Here is an 18953-nt window from a genome sequence, read left to right on the forward strand (position 1 = left end):
CATTTGATTGTCCCTAATTACCAGCAGAGCAGAGAGGGGGAGAGGTCTGTACAGCTCTTACAGCTCTGTGCAGCGAAACATTCGCTGGAGTCGAGGGATGAACTCTGTCAGCAGCTCCACTTCTCAAGGATAATGAAATCATGGTTCCAGAGGGAAAGGAATGTACTAAGACTGGCTCACTCCCCCTCTTAAACGCTCTGTGGGGACCTGGAATTGCTGGCTGGGATGCAGCAGAAGGCTCCAGGCTTATCCCCCTAGGAGCTGCAGGACCCATGGGAGAGGAGCCCAGGTCAGCCCCAAGGCTGGGGCTCCCCAGGCACAGCCACGCCGGCTCCAGAGGTTGTGATTTCCTGCCCAGGCTGCAGCAGCTGAGGGCAAGGGAGGGCAAAACTCTGAAAGGATTTTTGGCTGCACCAGGAACGCTCCTCCTCTGGCACGCTCAAGTGTCCAGCCTTGCTAAAGCTGGAGGCTTGCACAACCCCAGGGACCTGATGTTTTTTCCTCGAGTGTTCATAAGGCAAACCTTGAAAACATCCATTTCCCCTTCCCCCTTTTCCCAACGATGGTGGTTCCTTTCCTGACAGATGCCCTGGCCCCACACTGGGCAGCCACGTCACACCACAGAAACAAACCACTTGGTTCTGTACAAAATCAGGAGAATTTTTATTTACAACAGCAAGAGGCAAAGGCAGGGTTCACTCCAGGCAGCAGCACTCATATTCCTGCTCCCATCCAACACCCATGGGCACACAGGAGCCAACTCCTGTCTCAGGGACAAGTTTGCTGAGGGATCAGGAGTGCCCAGCCCATGTGACACTTCCCAAGCAGCAGAAGCACAGCATGGATGTGAGGATGGATGTGAGGTACCAGCTGTGCTCCTCTCAGCTGGGACTTTGTTCCTCTCCAGCTGCCCCACCACCACTCTCTGCCCAGGCCACAGCAGCAGCCAGAACGTTGCTGCTGTGCTGGCACAGACACAAGAGAGCCAGGCTCTCCCCTCCTGGGCCCCAAATGATGGGGAAACTTCGGGAATTCCTTCCCAGCTCTTCCCTCAGCTCTGTTTCCCAGCACAGCTCAACCAAGGACGAGCAGCAGTAGCTTTCCCAGCATGAGGAAGAGAAGCTGCCATTCTCTTGTCCCAAAACCTCCATGAAGGGAGCCCTGTGCAACTCTTGGCCCCCACTGCACCCCGGGAAGGGCTCAGGAGTAGCTGAGGGGCATCTTCCTCCACAGTCCCCCACACAGGCAGTTCTTGATCCAGCGCTGCTCCCACTGCTTCACTGCTGTCACCTTGTTGGGTGACTTCAGCATGGTGACACAGCCACACCTGGGGGGACATGGAGGGTGCAGTGCAGAGCCAGCACTGCTGAGGAGCTGCATGGATCACACAGGGATCTGGGTATCCATGGGGGAAACCAGCTCCTGGCATCTGCACATGATACTTGTGAGCACCAAAACCAGCTGAAACCAGCAACGATCCCGCTGAGGGCTCTGCTGGAGCTGGAGCCTGGCAAGGAAGAGCCCCAGCTGCTGTTTATACATGAAACAACTGACAGTCATCTCACAAAAATGATCTGCTGCAGAGGCTTTCTATTAAAATCAGTAATTAAAGCTAATTCAATCACGTGACTTAGATGGATGTTTGTTCCCTGAGCCATTATCCTGAAATCCAGGCTCTCCCATGAGGGTGGATGAGTAGGGCAGCATGAAATGCAAGCCTGGTGGAAAGATGACCCCAAAATGGGAACAGAGGCAGCGGGGTGATTCCTCCCTCCAGCCCTGCCATGACCACACAGGTGCTTTAATGACCAGACCCTCAGAACTGGGCATCACATACAGGAGTTGCTGTAGGGTCTCCTCCAGGCCAGATTACTTTAAGAGCTTTATCTGATCTGTTTGATTTTTAACCTAAGGGCCAGGCTGCAACAATGCCACTCTCTGACAGTGACAAGGGCATCCCAGGTTGGGGACACCTTAACCACAGCCCCAGCCAGTCTCAGAGAGCTCCTGAAGGACACAGGACTATCCTGAAGGACACACGACAGTCCAAATCCTGCCCAGCTCCACTGCAAGTGTCACTTACCTGGTACAGGACTTGCACTCCTCTGTTGGGTATGCGCCCAGGTGCAGCCTCCTCAGGTGGTCAATTTTGGGCTGTCCAGGGGCCCTGGGGAGGGAGAGCAGGACTTTCCTAGAGTGTCACTTTCCAGGAGCTGTCCCCAGGACAGGGAGTTGTATCTCACTGGCCAACATGGCAGAGGTTCTGCCCACTTACCCACCCAGTGGCACGACATTTGTTGTCACAATGACACAGTTAATCACATTAATTAATGGGGGGTTCCCCCACATTTGCTATCACTTTTCAGTACTTAAAAATCCCAGCCCATCAGAAGCTGAGAAAGGGATTTGAGCAGAGAGGAGAAACTGCTCTTGGGTCACAGCAGCAAGGAGACAAGGCAAACCTAAGAGCTGCCAAAACTTCTCAGCACGGCACTGACTCTTTCCAGGGGGTTGTACCTGACAAAGGCATCGAACTGGGAAGAGACAGTGTGGCCAACGAGCCCAGGAGCCTTCCCAAACTGCAGCCGGACCAGCTGCTTGTTCTGCAGCTTGCTGATGATGCCATCGTTGATGGGCAGCCAGTCAATGTTGGGAATGAGCAGCTGGCTGGGCAGGAGGCAGCACTCATCGATCAGGGTATCATCAGGCTCTGTGATGTGATTTTCCTCACGACCTGCGTGGGAAACGAAGGAAAAAACCCCATGACCTTTACATTTCTCTCTCAGAGCTCCAGAGAGCTGCGTGCAACCTCCTCCTCCGCTGCCAACTCAAGCCTGGAAAACAATACCCTTGGCAGCTGCACTTGCCCTTCCTCAGTGTGCCAGACTCCCTCGGAGTCACGTCCCACCCCACTGCTGCAGGAATTACTGCTCAGGGAGCCAGCCACACTCACAGCACAGCCAGAGCTTGGTCAGGAGCCTGAAGAGCAGGGACATGCTGTCCTGGGTGTCCGAGGTTGCCGTGTACACGGGGAGGCAGCTGGGCTTCAGCAGCCCCCAGATGCGGATGACCACCATCAGCTCCCGGAACATGCCGAGGGACGCGCCGTCGCGCAGGAAGCTGTGGCCAGGGCGCACCGGGGAGCCCTGCGGGGGGACAGCGCCGTGGCTGGGGTGACACCAGCCTGGCTGGGGGTGACACCAGCCTGGCTGGGGGTGGCACCAGCCTGGCTGGGGCTCACACCAGCCCCAGCCACCACACTGCATCCAGACAGCTCCTGCTTGCAGCAGCACGCAGCCTATGGAACCCGCTGCTGGAGGGTCACCTGAAGGTGACACCTCTGCAGAGCTGCAAGAGGAGTGTTCCCAAATCCCTCAAGTACCGTGCTGCTCACCAGACCCAGAAGGGCATGGGAATGGCTATTCTCTAATTCTGTTGTTCCTTACTCCTCCCCAGTGCCTGTGCTGACAGGGACATGCGGCCCTGTGTGCCCTGGCAAAGCTCCCCAGCACTGCCCGTGGGTGTTTGTGTCCTCTCGGTGTCTGCCAAAAATAGATTTCACTATCTCACCCCAAGTTTCCAACAGCTAAGACCACTACCCAGCACTCCAGGTCTCACCTGGTTGGGAAGGCTGGCCAGCAGGTAGAGCACAAAATCCCCCACCCACTGGATGAGCTGCTGCAGGGACTGCAACGTCGTCATCTCCAGGACAAACTCTTCTGTCTTCAGGTTAATCATCACCTTGTCAATGTCTGGAAGAGAAGCAAGATATTGCCTGGCTGAGGAAGACAGATCCATCACACCCTCCCTGCAGAGATCACCCTCCTCCTCCTCAAACCCAGGAGTTACTATGAGACTGTGAGGCCACAGGGAACAGTCCCACCCCAAAGGCTGGGAATGCAGAGTGGGATGCTGTGAGCAGTCAGTACCTACATCCGTGATCTTGGAGCAGATCTCGGTGAGCCGGTCCCCGGGACTCTTGTCAGGGGTGTTGAGGAAGTGTGGGCGCAGCAGCGACTTGAGGGTGCAGCTGATGGCGATGAGGAAGAGCTTGGCGTGGTAGTCACACACACGGGCAATGGTGCTGGAGGAGAGCTTGCACAGCGACGCCTTCATGGCAACGATGCGTGTGGAGAGCACCTGAGCCACGGGGAAACGCAGCAAAAGGCACAAGGAAAGGCAGGAATTACCATAAGCTCATTAGAGCTGCTGCTGCTTTATTCTCTGCTCTCCCTTTCTGCTGCAGGAGTGACAGGAGCAGTGACTGCCACGCATGTGAGTATTGTGCTGCTGTTCCCAGAATCTGCCAAAAATAGATTTCACCATCTCACCCCAAGTTTCCAACAGCTAAGACCCCGCTGGTATCAGTGAAAGTGAATGCTGCTGACGTGGAAGCTCTTCCCAGCTCCATCACTGCCCGAGCAGGGCGCTCAGAGAGTGCAGCCAGGCAGAGCCACCCATGTCCTGAGCACTGGCACTGGCTGTCCCCACTCCAGGCAGTCCCTGAGCCCCACCACACCCACCCTGGGAGTGAGCCCAGAGCTCCCACCCCCACACCTGCTGCAGGGCCGCGTTCTGGCGCATGTATTCCTCGTGCAGCTTCTCCACCAGGTTCTGCACCATGCTGGGCTGGACGTGGAGCAGGATGTCCCACCAGTCGTAGCCAGTCACCATGCAGTACTCCAACAGGAACAGCAAGTGCCGCAGGGACATGTTCATGTCCAGCACGTGGCCCATGGAGGGGGAGATGCGGAGCATGCTCAGCTTGAAGGGAGGAACCAAAGGGAAACTGGCTTCAGGAGTGAGCTTAAAATTGTCCCACAAAGCTACAACACAACATGAAGCCCAATGAAGCTCAACCCTGACCTAGTGACAGTTTCTGACACTGATGGGATATATCTCTTCCCACTACAGATCTCACAGCTGGAATTCCAAGTGTTTCCTGAGAGACCCATCACCCCTCAGAGAGCCTGGGTGAGAAACAGCCCTCCCACAAGACAGCACCAACCTTCCCATGACTGTCCACACCAGCCAGGGCCAGTGATGTCCAGGAGAGCTGCATGGCCTTGAAGTGCACCAGGGGCCCTGTTGTGCGTGGGCGCTTGAGGGCCGGCTCGTCCACGGGGCGCTGCGAGGAGGAGCCGTAGAACACGGCCATCATCTGCAGGGACAGCCGGTGCACGATGTGGACACTGCCATCATGGAAAGCCAAGGCCAGGCCTGGGGACAGGAGACGAGTGAGGCTGAGCAAGCAGCTCCTCCCAGCATGGCAGTGGCCACCACTGAAGCCCCTGGAGAAGCCAAAGGGCTGGGGGCTCACGGCATTTCACAGCCTCTACCCACAACGGGGTCGCATCCTGTACGAAAGCCTTCCCTCAGCATGCCACGTGCTTCACTTCAGCTACAGCTCAGGTGGTGACATTTCAAGGAAAAATCTAGGACAAAGACAACAGGAACTCCTTACCCAGTCCAGGGAAGAACTTGGTGTCGTTTGCCACCTTCAGGTCGGTGTTGGTCAGGGAGATCGGCAGCTTCGGCAGCGCCACGGCCGACACCCGGTCCAGGTCGTTGGTGGCAGACAGGATACGCCACTTCAGGATCATGGGCTGCTTGTCTCCCACTGGGGAAAATGAGCAAATGAGTGAGAATTTTGCCCCAGAGAGATCAGAAAATCTGCCCCCATTTCTGCCCAGACTCCCCCAAGCAGGATCACAGACCAGGCACTGGTATATTTCCCATATGTTTCCAGTATGTTTCCCTCACAGTTCCCTGTTTTTTTCCTGATTATACAAACAACATGTTTTGCTAAATCTCTCATGATGGGAAGCTCTGCTGCGTGACTAAGATCCTGATATACAATAATCCTTTATATTTCGCCAAACAAACTGCCCTGATTAATTCTGTTTTATCTGAGATCAGGTGGAGCCCAAGCAGCCAGGGCAGGGGATTAATCCAGCTCTGCTGCTCAATCCTGGTCCTTTGGGAGCCTTTGCTCCATTGGTGGCAGGAAGGGCGGCTGTGCAGCAAAACACAAAAAATGTCTTTTATGAAGCGAAAGCAAGAACAGTTTCCCTTCCTGGAAACTGCAAGTTGCTGCCTATTATGCAAACAGACAGAATGGACTCAGAACACCTGAAAATAAACGTGAGATTCTGAGTAACACCATCTATGGGATTATGGATGTGAGAAACTGTGCTGCTTTTTCCCTCAGACCAAGCTCCCGTTCTTGAGAATCCCCAGAGCAGACACTTACCCACAGGAGAGATCTGCTGGAAGATGTTGTTGACAGGCAGGCCCTCCTTCCTAAGGGACCAACACTCCACGATGCTGTTGTTTTGGTTGGAGGCACAAAGCAGCACCTGTGAAACACAAGCTTCAGAACAGGGAGGACACTGCCCTGGTCATTCCCACCCTCCATTTCCAGGGTGCTGTTCCCACTCAGGTCATGCTCCACCAGCAAAAAGCAGAGGATCAAATCAGTGGGAGGCAAGGTCCCTAATTCCAGCTGCACCAGAAGGGCAACTAGGAATGCCAAGGGTATTGCAGGACATGCTAGCTGTAGGGTCGTGCTGCCTGCTCCAGGATGGTATAGATGAATGGAGACGAGAGATCCCTGCAGGCTGCTCTTGGGATATCAGGTTTATTAGGGATGAAGAAAGGTCCTGCTTCGAGCTGCCAGATGCAGCACGTGGCGAAGCTTGAGAGGGTGGTGGAGGGGAGAGACAAAAGGATGCTCTAGGAGAGGGGAAGTTCCAAGAGGAGGGGAAGTTCCAAGGGGCCATGTGGCCCCTCGGAGACCCCTTATCAGGGGGCTTCAAGGTGGGCTGGTGTGGGATGAGTAGGCTCCTGTGCACGGTTGGGGGTGTAGGGAGGCAGAGATCTCTGAAGCTTGCTCTTGGGGGAAGAGGTTTATTGGAGAATTCAGGGATGCCCAAGCCTCGTGCTCTCAGGCGTAGCACGTGGCTGGGCTTAGGAGGACGGGGGAGGGGAGAGAGAAACGGAGGGTTTAGGAGAGGGGAAGCCCCAGGGAGAGAGGAAGTCCAAGAGGGGAGGAGAGGGCCAAGAGGCCGCATGGCCGCTCAGAGCCCCCTTATTAGGGGCTCCCAGGTGGGCTGGGACAAGGTATGGGCCAATGGGGTTACAGACTCTGTTTTAGGGGCAGGTACAGAGGTGCGGGATGAACCACAATTTTTTGCAGGGTGGGATGGAACAGTCCATTTCACTCCAGGATTCATCCAAGGGTAGAAGTGACATCCGGCTAGCTAAAATAACAATCATATCTATCTATCCTCTGCAACAGGCTGGAACAAGACTTGGGCCAATGGGGTTACAGACACCTGATGTTTTAGGGGAGGGTTACAGGTGTGGGGTGAACCGTACATTTTGGGGGGTGAGATGGAACAGTCCACTTGACCCCTGGACCCATCTGTAGGCAGGGACATTGTCCGGCTAGCAGGGAGGACCGTTCTCATCTTGGCTGTATTATTTATGAATAATTACATTTATCTATCCAACAGCTGGCCACCCCAGACCCTGTGAGGAAGACCAGGTGGAGCAGAGAGCAGCTTCCCACCTGCTCTGACATGTCCCGAGCCAGGAACTTCAGGTGGGTGATGGCCGGGTACTTGTCCTTGCGCGCGGGGTCGGTGGTGCAGCGCATGAAGAGGGAGGGCAGGATCTCGGTGTCGATCTTGCACTTCTCGTTCACCACGCTGACACACACCTTGTAGAACTGCACGGGGGACGTGCTGCTGCCGTCGGACGTGGCCACCACGATGTTGCCCCCGCCCGTGAAGGCGACGTCGGCCAAGGCCACGCGGCAGCGCAGGCGGCACAGGCTCTCGGTGGCCGTCAGCACCTGCCCGTTGGGCTTGAGGAGGGACACGGTGACCAGCCCGCTGATGGTCACAGCAATCCAGCCCTCCATGGGCTTCCCCCCAAACAGCGTCAGCGACGGGGAGAATTTCACCCGCGAGAACTTCTCGCCGAAGTTCGAGGCTCCGGACTGTAACAAAGGTCAGCAAAACCAAAGTGTTTGCGGCCAAAATTTGTGCCTGCGGGGCTCTTCTCGAGGGACAGGGGCAGGATTTATGTGGGACATCCCCAACACAAGCAGGGAACTTGTGCTCGGCAGCTTTGGGCTTTCAGAGTCTGCAGGATCACACATGAGGAGCTGAGGTCTGTGCACAAATGCCCAGATCAAACCTCAGCACTCCATATGCATTTTCTCTGAATCACCACAGGTGAGGAAAGAACTGCTCTATCTCCGTGTTCCTGCCTAGAAATGAGGTACCAAACTAGGAGAGACACACCTGAAACACCAAAAGAAACAAGGCTCCAACCCCCCTCAGAACTCAGCAGGAACCAGGAATCTGACTTCTCTCTGACTGCAAAAATTCCCCAAGGCCACAAGAGAGCCCAGAGCACGGAACACAGGCAGGATCCTGAGTTCTCTGCCAAGACCTGAGCCAGAGCTCCAGCCCAGATCCCCCACGGAGCTGAGACAAACCTTCTCCACGTGCAGAGCCAGCTTGACGCCGTTGTGCAGCCAGGACAGGGCCACCACCGGGTCCCCCTCCACCACGCTGCCCACCGTGTTCTCCCAGCTGTTGGCCAGGTGATCTGTCATGCCCCAGCACTTGATGTGGCCATCAGCATCTGCTGAGAGCAGCCTGGAGCCTGTGACAGTGACACTGCATGAGAATGGGGGAGAATGGACAAAACCCCACAAGGAATTACAGCCTGTGACAGTGACACTGCATGAGAATGGGGGAACAGAGAAAACCCCACAAGGAATTGCAGCCTGGAGCCTGTGACAGTGACACTGCATGAGAATGGGGGAAACAGCCAAAACCCCACAAGGAATCACAGCCCACCCCTTGGGGACATACACAGCAGGGGTGGGACACGGTGCCAATGTGGAGGGAGCCCAGCCCACCTGACTGATCCCACTCCAAACAGGTGATGACTTCGGTGTGGCCCGAGTTCACAGAGTAGACATCCCAGGGGTGCTCGGTGTCGATGATATGGACCATGTGGGTGAGATCTGTGTGAACAGAGAAGTGACTCCCTGTGCCTTGGCACTGCTCCTGAGCCTCAGCTGGTGCAGGGAAAATATAAAATATTTTATAGAAATCATTTGGGGCAGGGTAGCAACTCTGCTGGGAGCTCAGTGAGGAGCCAGCATGGTGTAGATTTGGGAAGTCGGTGCTGGTTTAGAGGAAACAAACGCGTGTGAGACGCTGCCAGAGGCTGAGGGATAGAAGGAAAAGGAGGAGCAGCAGCCCGGAACTGCCCGGGGCAGGGCAGAGCTGCGGCCCGGCGGATCCTGGCCTCTCCCGGGAGCACCGGGAGCTGCCAGCAGGGATTTCCCGAGGGGCTCCCGGTACCTTTCTCCTCTTCATTGCGGAGGTCCGTGGTGAAGGCGATGAGGTTGCGGCAGGACCAGGCGCACACCAGCGGGATGGAGGGGCAGTGGTTGCTTTTGGGCTTCTTCTCCCACTCGCACACGTAGGCCAGATCCATCCCACCGGGACACGGTACACCGGACACGGTACACCGGACACGGTACACTGGACACGGGATACTGGACACGGGACAGCCTCGGTCCTGCCTGGGGGCGACACAAGGCCGGTCACACACAGGGAATCCCAACCTCAGGGGCCATGGGGGGGGGCACAGCCCTGGGGACACGGGTGGGAACAGCCCCGCACCGGGACAAACCGCGGCGGTCCCGGGGGGAGCGGCCCGCGGGTACCGACCGTACGGCGGGCAGGAGGATCGTCCCCCCTCGCCGGGGACGGTCCCGGAGGTTCCGGGGGGTCGCGGGGAGGCCGCGGGAGGCTCCCGGCCCGTTCCCGGCCCGTTCCCGGTCCGTTCCCGGTCCCGCCGCCCTCACCGGCGCCCGCCGCTCTGCAGGACCCCGGCCCGCCCGCGGGCTGCCCGGCCCGCGCCTGCGCCGCGCGCTCAGGCACTGCCACAGACACCCCCGCAGAGAGAGCCATCCAGCAGGGTATAATTACCATAACAAACTACCCACAATGCATCGGGCAGAGATAGCAAACATAACCGGCGAATTTCGGACAATTTGGGGAAAATCCAAGAAAATAACAGAGAAAAAAACTGAGAAACACTTGGGAAGCTCATTCCGCGTCTAATATTGGGCCGCACCTCATTCACCCTATCATGACAATATTATTTCTGTGAGTCTTTAAATAGCGCTGCGGGTGCAGGGCAGTTCGTGCTCGCTTCGGCAGCACATATACTAAAATTGGAACGATACAGAGAAGATTAGCATGGCCCCTGCGCAAGGATGACACGCAAATTCGTGAAGCGTTCCATATTTTTCGCACCTCCCCGCACCCACATTTTCCATCCCGTGCCCCACCAGCTGCTCCGCCACCCCCCAAAAACCTCCCTCCTCCCCCTCCCCACATGGAGACACAGAGCCGGAGTAGGGGAGCACCGTTTTTATTGTTTCTGAACGCCACACCAGCCAAGGAGGAGCGAGGGGCGCCCCTGGCTCTGGGGGTGCCCACGAGGGGTTCCCCAGGCTCTGGGGGTGCCCACGGTTAATGGCAGTCGGTGTCATCATGCTGGGGCAAAGCAGCCAGCAAAGATCCCCAGGGCACGCCCTGCCCCGAGCAAACCTTGGCACATGCCACGAAGCCGGGGGGCACACAGAGAGACCCCCAGAATGCCCCCATCTGCCCCCATGGCAGCTGTGGAAAAGCAGAGAGAGCCCCGAAAGGGGCTGCACCCCTCCAACACGCACGCACGCACGCACACACACACACACACACATGTAAATATACACACACGTGATAAAAAACACACAAGCTATATTACACTTAAAAACAGCCCCGTGGGGTGGGCAGGGCACAGGGCGTGGGGTAAAAAGCATCCGGAGCTCCCCACGCCCCGAGCCCCCCGGGACACCCGGTGGGCACGGGGCTGCGGGAACGCGGCAGCCCCGGGGCTCTTCCGCCGGCTCAGCGATTGCTCAGCAGCCGCCGGGAGCTGTTTCACCGCAGAAAAATCTGGACCGAAATCACCCCACGAGCGTCAGCGCCACAGCGAGGCTCGGCCCTGCCTGATTCTTTTTTAAAAACACCTGGGTTATATAAATAGACACACCGACAGTTCCAGGAGGGATGCGCGGGGAGCCGGGGCGGGCCAGGGGCTCCTGCCCCGCACCCGCGGCCAGCACAGGCACAAACCCCCGGCTCTGCCCCGCCGAGGCTCCGGGAGAGGCTGCAGAGGACACAGGAGGGGCAGGGCAGCTGTGGGGGCATCAGCTCATCTGCCCCAGGTAGTCCGAGAGCAGCAGCTCCGGGGGCAGGAACACGCGGTGCTTGTTGCTCACTTTCATCTGACGTTTCCCTTCGATGTCCGAACCTGCGGGTGGGACGGAGCGCTCAGCACATCCCTCCTCCCCACCTCGGGGGTCTCCAACAGGCGCTCCCAGCCACAGCCCTCCCCTTTTCCCCCTGGGGCTCGTGGTGAGATTTCTGTCCCCTGTTTTCTGTCCCCTGCCGGCACCACGGGCTCGCTCGCCATCATTAGAGCTCAGGCTGATGGCCACAAGCGGCTCCGAATGAAACGCTCGGCAGCAGAGCCTCCTCCGGAGGGATGGATGCCTTCCCTGCCTTGGCAACAAAACCTCTGGGGGTGCCCAGGGCAGTACGAGAGCGCGGCTGCTCCTCGGGAGGAGGAAGCAGCTGCAGGAGAGGGAACCCGGCGAGCAGATTCCTGCTCTGGAGCACCCAAATTTCCCGTCAGAGCTGGGTCCCGGCGAGCCCCGGGTGTGCGGCTGCCCGCAGCGCTGGTGACACGGCCGGGGCTGCCCAGGGAGCTCCGGGCACTGGTGGGGAGGGAGCAGGCAGGGGAGGGACCGCGGGGTTATCTGCGAGCCCCAGGGCGAGGTGGGACCGGCAGGAGGAAGGGAGGAAAAGGCAGAGCTGGAGAGGAGAGATAGTGATGGAGGGAAGGGGGAAAAAAACAACAACAAAATCAAAATCGACCAAGCGGACACGCGGCTCTTACTGGCAGAGACGAGATCCATGTACTGGCAGAGCGCGTGGAGCAGGAGCCGCTCAAAGCTGGGGGACAGGGGACAGGGTTAGAGCCTGAGCAGTGTGTCCCACAGGCTGCCCTGCCCTCCATCCTCCCAGGGACACAAAGGGGAGCACAAAGTGCCACGAAGCCCTGCGCAGGCATCCCCAGGTGCCTCCCTCCCCCAGGGGCTCCACGGGGACCAGGCCAGGTGGGTGTCCCCAGGTGGAGAGCCAGGCCTGGCTGAGGGGAGGCTGAGGGGTGTCCTGTGCTCCCAAAGCCCCTCTGCAGGCTGGGGCAGCCCTGGGGCAGCCCTGGGGCATGGGGAAGCCCAGCACCCCGAGATGGGGGAATACCTGTTATCCATCAGTGCTGTGTAGACAGAGTGCGGGGTGACAGAGAAGAAGGCCAGCAGCTCCTCCTCCAGCCCCTCCAGCGTCCCCTGTGAGGAGAGGCAGGGGCTCAGCGAGGAGGGGACAGTGCTGGGCACAGCCCTGGCACAACTGATTCCCCAAGACTTGCTGCCAGCAGCTCCCGGGCAAGTTATCTGGACGGGAGACAGCAGGGAGAGGAGACATCTCCCATCTCCAGCCCCTGAGGCAGGGAAGGATCCAGCTCCTGCCAACTCCACACTGTGTGTGCCAAGGGCTGGCACCATCCCTCGTGCTCACAGCAGCCAGGGGAGCCCCGTGCCTCCCAACAGTCAAAGCTCAGTGCTCTGCTGCTCTGCGGAGCTCTGTGACCCCAGAGATGAGCAGCACACGCGTCTCATTGGAAGACAAACAAGCCAGTGGGCAGGAGGAGCCCAGGCTGCATTTAGAAGCTCTAATTAGCACAAGGCAAACAAACAGAGCCCCACAGAGCAGAGGGAGCAGGGAGCCAGCACCCCCAGGACTGGTAGAGCAAGTGTCTGGGCAGGCAGTGCAGGGCTGCACTCACCTCTCTCCTTCCTGCTCAGCAGTTGGTGCACTTTTACCCCCTTTCAAAACACTCTGGAGTTCCCCCAAATAACCTTGTGTGGGCCACTGTGAAGACCCTAAAGGCTCCACTGCTGTCCCCATGCACAAACACGCCTGGTTTCACCTGTCACCTGCTGTCATTGCACAAAGACTGAGAAACTACCACTAAAAAAAAAGCCCTGTAACTACCAGAAAAATCTGAACCGAGCCAGGAAACCCCACGTGCCGGGAGCTGGGTGTCTCTGCAAGCAGCCCCAGCGCGTTCCCAGGAGCTCCTCTGAAATCCTCTGCACAGGGTCAGGGCACAGCTCTGGGGACAGGGACCCCTGGCAGCCCCAGCTCTGCTGCCCCAGCCTCCAGCTCACCATGGGGATCCTGCCCCTCTTCAGGGTGGCACGCAGGCGGCGGCTGATGCGCTGGAAGCACTCCTGGGGCGTGTAGGCAGGCAGCTCTGGACAAGGGAGAAGGGATTTGGACACAGCTCACAGCTCCAGAGCCCACAGTGTCACTTTTTGGGAGGACCCAGTGTCCCCCCCCGCCCCGTGCCCCCTTCACAAACAGCAATGCTCTCCCCAGCACAGGAGGGTCGGGGTGCAGAGATTTGGGGGTGTGACATTAAGGGATGGCTGCTGTGCCATCATCCCAGCCACTCCTGGCTCCCACAAACCCTCCCTGGTCCATGGTGGGGGTCTGCAGGCAAACCCCCACCCTGTCACACACAGGGGGTGGGCTCAGGCATCCCCCAGCCCCACCATTAACAGGGAGTGGGTGCAGCCCTCCCAGAATGTACACAAGGAAGGAAAGGGAGAGGCTGTCCCCACCCTGCGTCCCCTCCCAGCACCTTTCCACTTCTCTTCATCCTTGACAGGCAGCTTCCTCCTCTGCTTCTTCCTGGCCTCCTCCTCCAGGTAGAGCAGGACCCGCTCCTGCTCTTCTCCCGACCGGTTCATGAAGTCGTTCCAGATCTGACAACAGAAAACACCAAGCCCCACTGCAGAGGTCTGTGGGGTGCAGCTGGCAGTGCAGGGCCACCCCCACACCCCTGAGCCCCCTCCTCACCCTCTTGTCCTCAGGGATGGCCCGAGTGCCACACCAGGGAGAGGCCACGTTTCAAAACACCCGGTTACAGGGCCAGCATGAGGCAACAGGGCTTTGGCAAGGGGCTTGTGCCAGAGGAAGTGCTCAGCTCACCGGGCACCCACTGCTCTGCAGCCACAACTCTCCACGAGAGGATCTGCCCGGAGATTCCCCCACCCCCTGGCACACATGGCAGCAGATCCCACACATCCCAGCCTGACCAGACCAGGCAGAAGCTGGGCTGCAGCAGCTCAGGCCAGGGAGGCAGAGGGATGGAGGAGTGAGGTACAAGCATGCCGTGCCATGCCAGTGTCCCCAAGCCAGTGTGGCTGTACCCACCTCCACATAGGTCTCATTGTTACACGCCTCGCTGAAGATGCTGGGGGTGGCCGAGTGGCTGAGCTCTCCCTCATCACTCCCGCAGTCATCCTGCTCCAGCAGGGTCATCAGGAAGCGAGCTGGGGTGAAGAGCAAAGCCTGAGAGGGGAGGAAGCGCCTCCAGAGAGGCTCCTTGCCCGCAGTACATCCCCGCTGTCACACAGTTCAGGGCAGGTTGCCCTGGGGAAGAGACCCTGCCCTGGTCCTTACTGTTCTCCAGCCTCTGGAGGCTCTTGCGGCCCTTGGCCCTCGGGATGAGGTCGGAGTTGCGGATGGCTTTGTTGATGTAATACTGCTTCCTCTTGGACGGCGAGAACCGCTTGGACGGGGACTCCTCCAGCAGGGGCAGGCAGTCCTCGATCCTCCTGGGGGACACAGCGGGAGGGATCAGCCCACCCAATCCTCCTGGGGGACACAGCGGGAGGGATCAGCCCACCCGAGGGGCCTGGGGCAGCCCCAGCAGCAGGAGGATGGGGGGAGATGGGCCAGCAGAGCATCAGCCCCGTTGGCACTGCGGCTGGCACCACCACGGGGTCACCCTGTCCCCCTCGGGTCACCGTCACCTCCGAGGCTGGCTCTGCTCAAAGAGCTGTGTGTCAGCACTGGAAGGGCCAGGTAATTAACCTGGGTAATTAACTTGGGTAATTAACCATGCCACACAGGAAGCAAAACGATGGATCCATTCCTGCTCACCATCGTCCTGTGTGGATTGGCACTGACCCTGCCACTCCTTGTTGAGGGCAGCAGCAACACCGCCCCAGCCTGGCACTGCCAGCTCCTGGGGGCACCCAAAGCTGCTCCGTTCACAACACAGGGTGTTTAGTCATAGGTACAGCTTAGGGATGACCAAAACACTGAGGCATTTTATGGGAAAATGAAGCCACACCACAAGCGAGAAGCTCGCCGGGTGCTGAACACAACTGCTTGGGTTTCAAAGTTTACTAAACACCAAGGACAGGAAGTTTCACCACCTTCACTTGCAAAGAAGCTTCCCCTCAGGGTTGTGTGGGTTTCCTTTGGCGCAGCAGAAGGTGGGGGAGAAAATCAACACCCCTAAAACAACGCTCAGGACTGTCCATCCAGGACGAGGAGCTGCAGCACGGCTGCACGGAGTGACCGCAGGTACCAGGGCAGCACCACGGCCTCGCTCCATCCACAGGGCCCTGTCCCCACCGTGTCCCCTCTTTTCCAGCATTCTGGGCCTCATGGGAGCCCCAGTCCTGCAATCAGGTCCCGACAGAGCTGATCTGGGCACAGGGCAGAGCAGGTTGTGCTGTCCGATTGCAGCCTGGGCCAACAGCCAGCTGTTCACCCTCGCCAAAACCTTGATTTTTTTTTTTCCCTTTGCCTGCATCAGGGGAGTGATAGAGTCTTGGCTGCTGGTGGGGGGTAAAAAAAACAACCATCCCTTCCAAGCTGCAGAGAAAACCGTGGCAAAGGTGGGCTTGGAAAGAATAAAAGAGACTCAGGTATCCAGGCAATGCCCAGAGGACGGGTGGGGAGCAGTAACCCAACCTGCCACAGCGAGCAACCAGGGCTGGTGGATCAAGTTGTGATACAAAGACGGTTACAAAAACCTGAATAAACACAGGGAGTCACCTTACGTTGGCCCCAGCTCGGGGGTTTGAGTACACAGCTGCAAGCCTGGCGCTCCCTGGAGCCAGCAGGGCCCCAGAAAGAGATGTCAAAAAGCAGTGTCAGCAGGGTGGGAGCACCCCCGGGACCCCCCGAGCCCCCTGGGAGGGGAACAGGCTGAGCCATACTCAAGACTCTTCTTCCTGAAGGCTGTTTGTGGCTGTCCTGGCACCCGGCACTGCCACGTCTGCCCTGGCACTGCCACCTCCGCCCAGTGCCAGCCTGGAGGTTCACAGGGCACAGCGACCGGTGTCGGACACGCTTCGGTGCCCTTTGTGCAGGGTCCCGTGCCAGGCTGGGATGAGACCCCAGGAGAGGTCATTCCTGGGGCACCACAGCAAACCACAGCCCCGGGACAGCGGTCCGGCAGCTCCGGGGACACCGGAGCACCGACAGACCCGTGGCTTCTCCTCCACGTCCCGTTCCCAGGCAGGGAACGTGCCTGGAAGAAGAACTTGGAAATTCCGGACCTATTCCTGTCATTCACCCTTCGGCAGCAGAGCGAAGTCGCCGGGGACAGCCGGGGCTGTCGGGAACAGCTCTGTCCCGCAGCATCCCGAGCCCGGTACCCCCGTGCAGGAGCGGGGGGCCCCAGCCCACCCCCGGCAGCACCAGTGACCCCGGCCCGCACGGCCATTCCCGGTGACCGGGAGCACCGTGACCTGCAGGGATAAACACTAATTATAAGGCTGATGATGCCGGTGCCGGGCTCCGCTCTGACACCGCCCCCGGGGCCGGGCTGTCCCGGGAGGCGCCGCCGCCGCTCCCCGCCCGCACGGACAGCCCGGGGGGCTCCTGCCCGGCCCGACCGCCCCACGGCCCGCCCGGCCCCGGGCCCGCACTCACGGGAACGGCTCCTCGGGGCCCGCGCCGCCCCGCAGCACCACCATGGCGCGCCGGGACTGGGATCGGAACCGGGACGGTGACCGGGACCGGGACCGGGACCTGCCTCCGCCGCCTCCGCCCCCGGCCCGTACCGGCGGCACCGGGCCCGGCACCGCCCGCTGGAAGTGACGTCACGGGGGCGGGGGCACGGGAACCCCGCCCCGGGCGTCGCGGGAGGTGGGGCACCGGGGGTGCTCCGGGGAGCCCCACGAACCGGGGCGCGACGGCTGCCGGACCCCATTAACCCCGCGTGAATCCCTGTCGTCCCCCGATAGCGCCTCCGTTAATCCCCGCGAACCTCTAGTTAACCACCGTAGAAGCCCCGTTAGCCCCCGTTAACCCCGGTTAAACCCCCCGTTCCCCCCGTTAGCCGCCCCCCCCTCCGAGCTCTACCGGGGCCCGCGCCCCGCGCGGCGCCGTTCCCCCGCCCGTCCGCGAGGCGGCGCTGCGGCCGCGCCCCCGCCGCGCGCGCTATTTGCATGCCGACCAATGGCGGCGGGGGGCGGGGCGCTCCGGCAGCCACGGGCCAATGACAGCGCGGGGCGGGGAGGGGCGGGGCGCCCCGGGCGCGGCGGGCCAATGGCGGCGCGGGGCGGGGCGGCGCGGGGCGGGGCCGGGTCCCGCCGCCCGCCCGCCGCCCGCCCGCCCGCGGGGAGAGCAGCGCCGCGGGCCCCGCGCGCACCGGCCCCGCCGAGCCCGACCCGGGCGGCCGCGGCTGCTATGCGGCTTCGCGGCGCACGGCCTGTACCGGGTAAGGGGGAAGCGCCGCCGCACCGGTGCCGCGGATGGGATCGGCATCACCGAGAAACGGGACCCCCGCCGCGGCCGTAGCCGGCACCGGGAGTCGGGGGCTGGGCGGGAGCGGGGACCGGAGCGCAGGACCGGCCGCCTCTCCGAGGTGGGCTGGGCCCTCCGCTGCCGGTGCCGGGCGGGAGCGTGGCGCCCCCTGCCCCCCGCGGCCGGTTACCGGGCGCCTCCCCCACGCGGGGCTGGGGTTCTTCCCCCGCGGCCGTTCCCGGCCTTGACTCTCCGTTCTCCCCGGGCGCTGCTCTCCGGGCCGGGCAGAGCCCCGTGGCCCCGCCCTGTGCCCCCCCCCAGGCCCGCGGTCTCGCGGGGTCCGGACGGCGGAGGGGCCAGGCCGGGCCGACCCAGGCTCGCCTCTCCGTGTCGGGGGCGGCCGTTTCCCCCCGTTCGCGGGACCAGGGCCCGTTTGGGCCCCGCCGCCTCCGTGCCCGGTCCTTCTGAGGGCCGCCGGTGCCACGTGCCGCCGGGAGCGGGGCTGGGCTCAGTTTTGGGGATGGGACTCCTGCTCGCCCGGCGTCCCCAGCCCCGTCCGTCCCCGGGGACGGCACCCGCCGGGCCCGGCCTCCCTGTCCTTCTCCTCCTCTTCCTCACTCAGCCTCCACGACAGCCCCGGAGCCCTTCCCGGGAGCCCGCCTGGGGGTGTCCGGCCGCGGCCAGCCCAGCCCCGGTGTCGGTGGCACAAAGGGCCTTCCGTCACACCCCCGCTGCCTATTTTTAGCCGCTGTCGCTCCCCGGCACCTGCCCCGGGGACGCGGGTGACGCCGCCCCGAATTCCTCTCGGGACCCCCGCCACCGCCCCACGGCGGGGACGCACCGGGCGCCGTGGCCCCGGGCGGCCGGAGGGACAAAGGGGCACGGCTCAAGGTCACCGTGGCCGCCGGGCCGGGGTGCCACGGGGCCCCGGCTGTGGCCTCGCCACTCCGGTTTCCCCCGTGGAGAAGTGGCGGCGCGGCCACGGCCCGCGGTGCTCGAGGAGGCAGCCCCGCACCTGGTGCTGGCCCCGTGTCACCCGGGGCAGTCGTGGCCCGGCAGAGCCGCGGCGGCGGCGAGGAGCACGTGCCCGGGTCGGTGTCGCTCCGGTTCGCTCGGGGATGGCGCAGGGCACGGGGTTCAGGTGCGGGGCAGGGCAGGAGCGCGGCCGGTGAGCGGCTGCTCCGGGCA

General features: G+C 61.0%; 2 protein-coding genes and 1 non-coding gene across 4 annotated transcripts; 1 reads left to right on the forward strand and 2 right to left on the reverse strand.

Annotated features, from left to right (window-relative positions):
* Positions 1-639: 639 nt before the first annotated feature.
* Positions 640-9918, reverse strand: MED16 (mediator complex subunit 16). Of its 2 annotated transcripts, none has more exons than XM_077788800.1 (15): positions 9899-9918; positions 9390-9613; positions 8939-9046; positions 8510-8679; positions 7574-8005; positions 6254-6359; positions 5465-5620; positions 5009-5220; positions 4558-4764; positions 3930-4140; positions 3619-3752; positions 2954-3146; positions 2518-2734; positions 2084-2167; positions 640-1327 (listed from the first exon to the last, which is right to left on the reverse strand). In XM_077788800.1, the coding sequence occupies exons 2-15, from the start codon at positions 9523-9525 to the stop codon at positions 1201-1203; spliced, it is 2493 nt and encodes an 830-aa protein (XP_077644926.1). In that variant the 5' UTR covers positions 9526-9613; positions 9899-9918; the 3' UTR covers positions 640-1200. The 2 variants fall into 2 exon arrangements, with proteins under 2 accessions (XP_077644926.1, XP_021395776.1); XM_021540101.2 differs by lacking the exon at positions 9899-9918 and adding an exon at positions 9762-9870.
* A 322-nt stretch (positions 9919-10240) lies between these two features.
* Positions 10241-10347, forward strand: LOC116184540 (U6 spliceosomal RNA). Its single transcript, XR_004149296.1, has one exon. It is a non-coding gene; the product is annotated as a U6 spliceosomal RNA (small nuclear RNA).
* A 107-nt stretch (positions 10348-10454) lies between these two features.
* On the reverse strand, positions 10455-17113 carry R3HDM4 (R3H domain containing 4). The gene is made up of 8 exons (XM_021540076.2): positions 16950-17113; positions 14679-14833; positions 14430-14548; positions 13855-13978; positions 13379-13464; positions 12411-12496; positions 12046-12101; positions 10455-11397 (listed from the first exon to the last, which is right to left on the reverse strand). The coding sequence occupies exons 1-8, from the start codon at positions 16991-16993 to the stop codon at positions 11294-11296; spliced, it is 774 nt and encodes a 257-aa protein (XP_021395751.1). The 5' UTR covers positions 16994-17113; the 3' UTR covers positions 10455-11293.
* Positions 17114-18953: the final 1840 nt, after the last annotated feature.

The sequence above is a fragment of the Lonchura striata genome, chromosome 28, assembly GCF_046129695.1.
Source record: "Lonchura striata isolate bLonStr1 chromosome 28, bLonStr1.mat, whole genome shotgun sequence".
Lineage (NCBI taxonomy): Eukaryota > Metazoa > Chordata > Aves > Passeriformes > Estrildidae > Lonchura > Lonchura striata.